At 37.0% G+C, this 11,229-nt stretch overlaps 1 protein-coding gene across 4 annotated transcripts in view; it reads right to left on the minus strand.

The window, feature by feature from the left end:
• Positions 1-11,229, minus strand: part of LOC576444 (sperm flagellar protein 2) — a 62,364-nt gene extending 51,135 nt beyond the window's left edge. For all 4 annotated transcript variants that reach the window (XM_030996862.1, XM_030996860.1, XM_030996861.1 and 1 more), the window contains exons 1-7: positions 11,010-11,229; positions 8,303-8,405; positions 7,381-7,633; positions 6,208-6,425; positions 3,732-3,905; positions 3,283-3,358; positions 2,651-2,782 (exon numbers count right to left, since the gene is read on the minus strand). In XM_030996862.1, coding sequence (XP_030852722.1) covers positions 2,651-2,782; positions 3,283-3,358; positions 3,732-3,905; positions 6,208-6,425; positions 7,381-7,633; positions 8,303-8,405; positions 11,010-11,067 — 1,014 coding nt within the window. In that variant the 5' untranslated portion in view covers positions 11,068-11,229. The remainder of the gene's footprint in view (positions 1-2,650; positions 2,783-3,282; positions 3,359-3,731; positions 3,906-6,207; positions 6,426-7,380; positions 7,634-8,302; positions 8,406-11,009) is intronic.

Consider the following 11,229-nt stretch of genomic DNA (forward strand, 5'->3'; position numbering starts at 1 on the left):
GCACCCCAAGGCCGGATTTTTTAAATTGGTCAAGGGGGCCATTTAAGACACCATTTTGTCCTATAAATCTTTTTTGCATCACTCGTTTTTGATAAGATTATCATAGCAAAATATAAAGTAGTTTACACTCCCCACCATGAAATTTTCTTTCTAATAATACCAAATATGGCCCATAAAAGACATAAAGAGTGAGAGAACAAAACAATTTAAATCCGGTCATAATACAGATCCTGTACGTTTTGCGCCCATGCATTACTCGCATTGTCTATGGGGCAAATCGGGTTCCCGATTTTGGCCCCTAGAAAAATCTATATTTTTTTTGAATTTTGTTTAATAATTTGTCAAGGGGGCATTTTAGACACCATATTATACTGTTTATAATTATGTTAGTATAGACGACCGTTAGTGCCAGATCGCCCGTCATATCGTTGTGCCACGATTGCAGGTCTAGTTATTATCATTATCATTATCATTTCTTTGAGTGAGGTTTCCTTTTAAGAATAGAAGGCATGTGCAGTCACTGTATTAATTTTGAAAAGGTTTGTAGATGTTACAGTCTAACATTTTGAAAATGTATACAACTTTTTAGCATGATTTTGTTTCTTTAGTAGGAATATACAATGTATGTCTGTATCAGTGCAGTATTCATGAATGAGAAGTACACATACACCTGTACATGCATTGTTCATTATTATTTTTGTATAAATTGTTGCTTTGTTGTGCAGGTCAAACTCTATAGTCCTTTGAATGGATTTACCACATGTTTTTTGACAGTGCATGCTTGCGCGCCCTTCGTTAAAGCTGCTATATTTTTTGTCCTCAAGCAATTCTGGAATTTCTATTGCCTATTATAAGCCCAGGGCCTCGCTCGCTAAGAGAGTCTGTCCTTGCATGTCTTACGTAACGGCATGCAAGGACAGACAGTCAGTCTTGTGCAGATCCCTGGCCCTGACTGACCTCGAGCGGAGGCCAGCTAGATTCTGCTCTTAGCTCAGGGTCGGATTGTATCCTTGCTAGAAGGTCAGTGGCCTGCTCGAAAACAATATAAATATATAGCTCCCTATATAAAGCCCGAACAATCCAAAATCCAGATAATTCTTCTCAAATCTTTGCTGCCGCTTTCCAAATTTGCTAGCCTCCTGATAGGACACTGCACATGTACATGTAGTTAGTGCTAAGTTTAAAGATAATACAAAGTTTTGGTATGGAGTTATGAATTTGGTTCAAATGAACATGTTGGAAGCATATGCGATCCTGCAATATTCAGTGATAGTTGTCGTGGTTGAAATTGAGTCTAAATAAGTTACAAAATGTAAATAATAAACTGTTTATGTTGTATAGCTCCCTCTTAAGGTCTAGATATTAAGTTTGCTATAATGTTTCTTGACTATAATCGACCGATTGGCTATTCTCGTTTGGATATTATATATCACAACTACATATTCTGAGATTTTCATGTTCGCAGCTACCATTAATTGTATGGCTGTAGGTGCTATTTGAAATTTATCACAGTTTACCGGCAGCACCTGTAAAATTTATATATTCAATTTTTCTTGAAAGCAGAAGTGTTTTAGGAGCTAAATTTTCTAGTGCTCATAATACATGCACAGGGACATCCAAATATATCAAAATTGTAGAGAATCACTAGCCAGCTAGCCAATTTTCAAAATTTCCCCAAACTTTGTATTACCTTTAAACAGCATGATTTCTTGATTTTGATACTGAGCTGTCATTTGTAGTAATTAATTAATAAACGAGTAAATAGAACTGAAAGACGTCTACTCCATCTTTTTTCACCTTTGCTTTGTGTACATGCATGAATGGTTAAAGGGCGAGAGAGAGAGAGAGAGAGACTGAGTGAGAAGAGACAAGAGCAGCAAGATCGAGAGCAGTGGCCGTAACAGGGTGGATATGTGCGCTATATATAAACATCCAATATTATTATTATTATTATTATTAATAAATTTTGTTACAGTATTAACAAAATACTAAATATATACAGTCGACCTCGCATAAGTCAACATTGCATGTCGAATAACCGATGAAGTCGATGAAAATTAAAAGCCCCAATTTTACTTTGTAGACTTACTTGTGTGTGGATGTGTTAATCCTATATGTATAATTAGCCCCCAAAATCCCCAAAACAGTAATAAAGAGAAAGCATTGAATTCAAAAGTCGAACAAGATTGCAAAAGTTTAACGATAACGAGATGTAATCATGCAATCACTGTCAAAGCACGCGCCACACACTGATGTTGTTTACACAAAGCACCCCTGTACTTCAGATTTGCTAGCGCACATTCCTCCGTTCTTCTTTCTCCCTCTCTCTCATACTGGCCTCTCTCCATCTCTCTGTCTCTCTCTCTATCATATTGATATTGAAAACAGGAAAAAAATGAACGATAACCAACTGAACGCAACACAATGCCAAAATATTTAAAGATAGTAATGGAATAAAAAATAAAACTTTAAAAAACACTGACTCTAATATAATCAAGCAAGACGCATTGCATACTTGCCAACGTGGTTTGTTTGTGTCGCTATCATTAAGGATCAGAGATTTGGAGAAGATCACCAACTCACGCACTAAATAACTTGTTCAAACACATTTTCGACAGGAAAAAAGAATGAGGTTTCATAGATCTCTCACCTCATTAGTTTCATGAGCTTTGATCTGGTCCACCAGCACCTTGCGTCTCCTCTTCTCCCTCTCCTGCCTGGCTACGGCATCCTCCTCCAGACGCTTTCGAATCTTGCCGATGTAGTCATCATTGGAGGCAGGCTGCAAGTAATTATACAAAAGAACATTCAAAATAAAGAATATGGTGAAGACTGAGTAAAAGAATAACATCTCATGGTCATTAATCTACATTTGCCGCACTTGACACAGGTGAAGTGAATGGGTACCAGAAGGAATAACTTCCTAGTAAACTTTGGCACATCATCAGGTACTAGGCGATAAAGCCAGGATAGATATAAAAATCATTTGGTAAAAATTAGGGATACTGTATCATAATGTAACATGCGCTGCATAAGATTAGAATATATATCTTACCAAGGTTTGAATTTCTATAAGTATGTGAAAAATTGATTTGTCCTGATTTATCTTTCTTTAGAATGTGACACTTTAAAGCCAACATCTAAAAGTATTCAACAAAGGCCCTAATTCAACCATGCAGCCCTTATTCTTGAGTTGAGAAAAATACAAAAAGCATCAAATTATTCAGGGGTATCAATAATTCAGTTGTTAACTGTATGTTCACATCTAAAATAGATTTCTACCTTAATGAGTGAAGCTAAATCAGCTTGGGTTTTCTCTGGTTGTTGAAGGTATGTTGCTACTTCTGCATCAACATCCCTGTAGAAAAATGAAAGGAAAACATAAAAATTAAATGATTGACAAATAGTTGGTACTTGAGAGGGGGAGGGTTTACATATTTCACATTATTAAAATGTGTTTAGCTGATTGACTGATTAGCAATTTGAAACAAAGTTTTAGTCAGATTACATACTGTTCAAAGTAACCATTTAGAGAAATGTTGTAAGGTGTCACTTAAGTAATCTGCAAGTTCAATTTTGAAGATACATGTCTTTACAAAATGATTAATAGCTAATGTAAAACATACAAAGTTATTCTTTAAAGTGTTGTGATAAAATGATAGAATATAGTTCAAGAAAGACAATATTAAACACTGTTCAAGAAACCACAATAAACCAGCTAGACCCCTTACTGTTCATCCTGGGTCTCCACACCGACGGGTAGATTGCGACTGATTTGTTGCTCAAAGGCTGCTATCTCCTTGCTGGTGTTATCAGCTTCTTTCTTCCTTGAAAGCTCCTTCCTCACAGCTATCGCCCGCAGGGTACGGTTAGGTGGAGGCTTGGGGATCTCCACTGTGGCAGCCCTGTGACAGGAATAAAATGAGGAAAAGAATTTTTATTTCGGGATTACATAAAAAAATCACAAGAAGTGTAACAGGTAGGAAAGAAACCTGATGATGATTGTATAGAGATGAAGATGAGAATAACGATGGAAAGGATTCTTGATGACATTGGTATTGATCCTGTTGATGATAGTGGTGATTATGGTGTTGTTAAAGTTATGCTGCTGATGACATTGGTGATATGGATGAGGATGCTGACAATAATGGCGATTATGATGACGATGATAATGATGATAAAAAAAAAATCATAAATGATTACAAAGATGATGATGTGATAATGATAAAGATGACATTTGATAAGAAACTAGATGGAATTTTGACTGCGCGCAGTCGAAAATGATGCCTCCGCCATAGAGCAATTTAAACAAGTTTGGAGTTTAAATCTCCAGTGGTTCTTGAGATATCATGATAACAATCTCAATGTATGGAATTTCATAAGTTGACCTCTGTGACCCTTGACCTTTGACCTACGTGCTCCAAAATCTAATCAGATTGTCTTCCTATGGTGATACACACTATCATTAAGTTTGAAGTTTAAATCTCCAGTGGTTCTTGAGATATTATGATATGGTGATACATACTATCATTAAGTTTGAAGTGAAAATTCTCCAGTGGTTCTTGAGATATCGCGATAACGATCTCAATGTATGGAATTTCATAAGTTGACCTCTGTGACCCTTGACCTTTGACCTACGTGCTCCAAAATCTAATCAGATTGTCTTCCTATGGTGATACACGCTATCATTAAGTTTGAAGTTTAAATCTCCAGTGGTTCTTGAGATATTATGATAACAATCTCAATGTATGGAATTTCATAAGTTGACCTCTGTGACCCTTGACCTTTGATCTACGTGCTCCAAAATCTAATCAGATCGTCTTCCTATGGTGATACATACTATCCTTAAGTTTGAAGTTTTTACATCTCCAGTGGTTCTTGAGATATCATGATAACAATCTCAATGTATGGAATTTCATAAGTTGACCTCTATGACCCTTGACCTTTGACCTACGTGCTCCAAAATGTAATCAGATTGTTTTCTTATAGTGATACACACTATCACTAAGTTTGAAGTTTAAATCTCCAGTGGTTCTTGAGATATCATGATAACAATCTCAATGTATGGAATTTCATAAGTTGACCTCTGTGACCCTTGACCTTTGACATACGTGCTCCAAAATCTAATCAGATCGTCTTCCTATGGTGATACATACTATCCTTAAGTTTGAAGTTTAAATCTCAAATGGTTCTTGAGATATCGCGCTAACAAACTCAATACAAGGAATTTCATAAGTTGACCTCTGTGACCTGTGACCTTTGACCTACGTACTCCAAAATCTAATCAGATCGTCTTCCTATGGTGATAAATACTATTCCCGAGTCTTAAGTTTAAATCTTAAATGGTTCTTGAGATATTGTGATAACGGTCAACATGACGGACGTACGGACGGACGTACGGACGGACAACCCGAAAACACGATGCCTCCGGCACCACCTTCGGTGGCGGAGGCATAAAAATTATATTAATGATGATGAATGATGACAGTATTAATTGTAATTAATTAGTGTTGTAACGTCACAGATTTTCCAATTCTGTTTAACCGCTAGTCAAAACCAGACGGCTTTCGGTTAAACGATTCAACAACAAAAAAAAAACAATTTTTTGTTTTGTTTTTGTTTTTGTTTAAATGAATGGCATCAGTGAAGTATTGTGCATATATTTAAAGTCTGGGAACTTAGTTGTACGAGTCAACTTCTCATCTTCAATCTTACAATTGATTGTTATGATGTTTTCCATTGCTCTGCAATTCAACAGTCAGGGCTTACTTATGATGACTATAATGTTGGCAAAACTTGATGTATTAGCGTCATAAACAAAGTGAAACCCAGTCATTATTCCACAGCATGCTTGACAGTAAAGGCTCCGTTTTTGTTCAGTGATTTTGTTTCTAATTATATACATTCTGGATTTTCCAATAAAAAAAATAAAATAAAAAAAACAATAATAATAATAATGATTAAAAAAAAAAAAAAAAAAAGGGAAAACGAAACCGTCCAATTGAAAATGGATAGTGCCATGGACAGGACGGTTAAACGTTTGACCACAGCACTATAATTAATGTAGTTTTGGGGACCAAACATATCAAAAAAATAACTAAGAGGAACGAGTACACTCATAAAAAAAAACAAAGGGAAATTATCCTCTCTACTACTGCGCATGTCATGAGAAATCATGTTTACAGGGGATTCCCCATTGTTACTTACTTGATGCGAGCCACAAGCTCTGTCTGTCTCTGCCTGGCCTGAGCAGCCTTCTGCAACTCCAGCATCCTCTGCTCCTGTTGCCATTGGCGACGACGCTCCTCCTCCTCATACTTGGTGCGGAACTCAACATCTAGATGGCTTCGCTTTCTCTCCCTAAACTTATCCACCAGCTGGTCGAGATTGATATCCGTCTGACGTGGCGTGAGGATCTTCAGTCTCTGTAATATAATGGGAAATATTTTGCTTTCGTGAGAAATTCATATTTTTATACAAGCTTTCACACGAATACAAAAACCTCTCAAAAATACAACATGGGCCACAGTGTACATCGACAATATGAATGGCTGTCATCAATGAGAAAATGTAAACACGGGGGTGTTTCATGAAGCTGTTCGTAAAGTAACGCATGACTTTACGAACGACTTGTATATGGAAAGCAAAATGGGATGCTCAATTATTTTTATCTGCATCAAATAAAGTTGAACTGCGCAGATCTGTATATTAAAATTCTTATTAAAACAAACATTTTTAATGCAAAGTATATTTTTTGCCATAATTTAATTGAGGTTATTTGAAATATCAGGTAAACTTTGGGCATCCTATCTGGCACTTCATATACAAGTCGTTCGTAAATTCATGTGTAACTTTACGAACAGCTTTATGAAACACCCCCAGGTACCATAGCAGAAAAACAATATTTTGGTAATATCACTTGTCAAAGAAAATTTCACAAGAGAATGACAAAATTTGAAATAAATTTTCAAATCATTGATGGGCCTCACTTTTAAACAGAATTACATATTTTGTACCTAGCATGGTATTAATCTGTTGAAACCAGCAATGGATATCAGTGTACTTATTATCCCCAGTGAGTAAAAAATATCTTGAAGGAGTGAATTGGGTCCATGTATTCCCTTGGTAACCCCTTCCACGACAGTGAGAAATCCTACCCAAAATGTGAGCTTCTAAGAATTTAGATTGCATGAGAATGGCAACATTTTCTTCCTGAAACAGAAATAGTTACTTTTAAGGCCATTTTTTTTCCCATTGTAGAATTTCACAAACCCAATATATCAATGAAAGAAGGCACCATAAGCCAAAATTAACCCTTGAAAGGTCATTAACGACAATTGTTCAACAACTTCATGGCCCAAAAGGGGTTTAAGACCTCACCTCTCCGTAAGGAACTCTTTCCAGGCTCTCTAATTTGACCGGTGCCCTAGGACGCATGGTTTCCATGGCCACGCCCGTCAGATTAGCCGCCTCCTTGTTCTGGAGGGCGATGTAAATCTGGTACATGAGACGGGTAGCGATACCCGCCTTCTGAGTCATGACATCCCTGGCGACATTGGTGTCAAAGGGCACTTCCAGGAGTCGGAAGGTCGGCTCCAGGCGGGTAAAGTTGTTGAGCTTGGAGTCCGACGTTCTGGATGAGGCAGAAACAAGGATAGAGTCATTCATGAAGGCTTTGCACAAGTATTGGTTTTATTGGAGAAAAACAAATCGTCTAGCTCTAGCGGACCCTTAAGTTCATAGAAATGGTTCTTTTATGCAGTATACCCTGGCTAGAGGAATTATTTTGATAATGACTGTATTACATAAAAGTTAATATGAGGCCCTGCACTATCAGAGATAACACATGGTACAACACAGAGAGAGGGAGTATTGAATAGTTTGTCCACCGACTTCACTTAAGAATAGAAACAGTTTTACAGATTTATTGCCATCTCAACAAATAAAACATGGTACTATCCTGCCATTAACTTCACAATTGAATGAACACAAATTTGAATCCTTTACATAAGACAGTTCTTATTGAATGTTGTGTTTGGTGAAGTTTCCCCTTCTCGTAACCAATTTGTATGAGGGCAGTCATGTGTCTATACACTTAACAAAAAATCTTTTGCCATTGAATATTTGGAGCATTGTTCCAGTGTGCATGATATAGCACTACTACCATGGGTATTTATAATTCATGATATTTTCAACCTAACTTTAAAAAAAAATGGATTTACACTTGTTCAAATCATGTTTTGAAATTATTTGTCCGAACACACAACATATGGGTATAATTGTCTTTCAGTTCTATACTTACTTGTTCTGGGAGAAGAATTCAAAGTCATCTTGGAGTTGGTGCCTCTTTAAGACTTCACCAATCAAGAACCCATTAGCACATGCCTCAGCAAAATTTGTATCATCTACCAAAGGAAGAATGAATAAATAAATGAACATTACACTTTTTGTTTCCTTCAGAAGCAACGAAATCAAGACAGAGAAATAAAGTGGATTTTAACTATTTGTCTGTCAACAATTTGCTTCTATGTGATAATTGTGATTGTATTATTATCTTCTTCTTCTTCTTCCAGTAAAGTATAGACCGCCGTTGGCGTATTATCATACCTTGTGCTTGTCAAGTGCCGAGTGTACAGTGCAAGTAAAAAGGCTTACAAGAATTCTATGTGCAGCTAAAAATCATTTGCTTTATATAATTTATGTTAATCTTATTCTTATTTTTTAGATGGAGGAAAAGGAGTCGATAGAATGAAGATGAAGGGCATAGATCTAGTCATAGAAAACGCAACAAAGAAAATATATGAATGAGAAACAGATTATTACTATTAGACTAGGTGAAGGAGGACCAGAAACTGCTGGGAAAATATGGAAAAAGAAAAAGTAGCCTAGACTAAGCCCATTTTTTAAAGAATAGGGTAGCGCGCCCGGTATTCGGTCAGACAGCCATTTCAACAGCTGTAACAATTAAAAAAAAAAAATTATGAGCCACGAAACTTGCACAAATCAGACAGCTGGGTATAGGGCCCCGGAAAGATCTCCAACTTAACTCGAAATTGGTCAGTGTCGCACAACTTTCTGCATTTCCGGGTTCTGTTAGCACATGCGCTAACACGCAAAGCCATATGTAGAAGTCTATTGCAAAACAACTATGTGTGCTGTCGCAATGAATTTAGTATGTGTTAAGACGAGCTCTTCCGTGTTCGCTCCATCGCAGCGAATTTGCAAATGACGCACTTGCCGATGTGCAAGAGGTATTGACATTCAATCGTGTGAAAATAGTGCACAAATACGCTTCGCTCCTTGTCAACGGAGAGACCACGCACAAATCGCGGGACCAAATTCTATTCGGCGTGACCGAATTCTGGGAAAAAAATTGCTCCTTCTTCTTTCGGAAATATTTTGCTTATCATTATTCTATATTTTAAGTGATTTTAAAATCCTGTTAGAGGACTAATTTTCTTTTCTTTTGATGGGTAGATTGCCAAATAAAGGAGGTAAGAATTAAAAATATTTGTGATTTCCTTTTAGATCTAGATTCGGCATACTCGTGATATAGGCCCCGCAATTGTTTTGAATCAATTATAATTTTATACTAGACTTCTAACTTCAACCTACTCACTATATATACTCGTGATCCAGGCCCCGCGCAACGGCATCGCGCGCACTTCAATACAGCAGCGGGGCCTGAATCACGACTATACTTATATACTCGTTATTGAGGCCCCGCGCTACGGCATCGCGCGCACTTCAACACAGCTGCGGGGCCTGTATCACGAGTATACTATACGATCGAGTCTCCTATTCAACTCGCTATATATATACTCGTGATGTAGGCCCCGCGCAACGGCGTTGCATGTTCTACAAAACGGACATGGGGCCTGTTTCACGACTATACTATATACTCGTGAACAAGGCCCCGTCCAATGTATTTTCAAAACGGACAGCACGGTAGTGGGGCTTCTTTCAACAAAGTATAATTTAGGGGGTGTTTTGAGGTTTAATGAATAAAGCTAGCAAATTATTAAATGATTTAAATGATTAAATTCATCTTTTAGACCCTATTTTAATATTTTTACTTTTTTAATATTTTTCCTTTTTTAATATTTTACCTTTCTTAATATTTTTCCTTTTTAATATTTTGGCCCCCTCTCTTAAATTTTTCTTTTATTTTATTATTATTTTTTTTTGGGGGGGGGGGAGGGCCGCCCCCCTCTCTTTAAATTTATCTTAGTTAAATATTTTTCCTTTTTTAATTTTTTTTTGTTTGTTTGAAAAATAGACTAGAGTCTAGATCTAAGTCCCTTTCAACCCCCTTTTTAACTCACTTTTATATCCCTTTTATTGCTGTCCGTCATGAATATGTAGGCTGAAGACTGAAGTTAGAAGTCTAGGATGATTTGTAATCGATAACAAGACGGGTAAGTTGCGGGGCCTATTTCACGATTTTGCCCTAGGCTAGAGTCTAGATTCTACTAGTTTAAGTGACCGAATACCGGGCGCGCTACCCTTAAAGGGAAATGAAAAAGAAAAAAATGAGGAAGAGAATGGAAAGGATAAGAGAAAGAGGAGGAGGAGGAGGAGAAAGAAGGAGAAAGAAAGAAGAGAAAGAAGAGAGAGAAGAGAAAGAAGGAAAAAGAAGAGAAAGAAGATGAAGAAGGAAAACGGAAAGGCCCAAATGCAAAGGGAAGCGGAGAGCTCCGACTTCGAGGAGAAGATGAAGTCAAACTCAAACTCAAAGAAGAAAAAACAAATTCATAGAAAGTCTAGAAATTGTTAAAAGTCTAGACGTAGAACTAGAAGGGCTCACACTACACATACAGACCACAACCACATAGTTTTTCATTTACAGTTATTGGCCCCAGATTATCATTGAAACAGCAACAAAGCGTCAGATTAAACGGACATCCTTTTTGTTATTGTTGAATGTTGGACTCACAGCTCTAACCGTACTGGTACATCAAACCGAGTACATGGGACTTATCAATCAATTAACGGTATTCGGCACTCACCGACTTGCTGCGACACTCTCAGCTCATCATTAAGCCAGCGACAAAGAATTTCAGTCATTTTTGCAGATTAATGAAGCTAACCTATGCTTTAAACTTGCTATGTTCTCTTGAAAACGATTTCATTTCTTACAAGCCATGAAAATCCAGCATTTTAAAAAGTAATTATTCACGACAACCAGCAAAAAGTTCTTGGCAACGGTATGTTTGTTTGCGCGGTAAT

This window comes from Strongylocentrotus purpuratus, unplaced genomic scaffold (genome assembly GCF_000002235.5).
Source record: "Strongylocentrotus purpuratus isolate Spur 01 unplaced genomic scaffold, Spur_5.0 spur5_scaffold_3, whole genome shotgun sequence".
Classification (NCBI taxonomy): domain Eukaryota; kingdom Metazoa; phylum Echinodermata; class Echinoidea; order Camarodonta; family Strongylocentrotidae; genus Strongylocentrotus; species Strongylocentrotus purpuratus.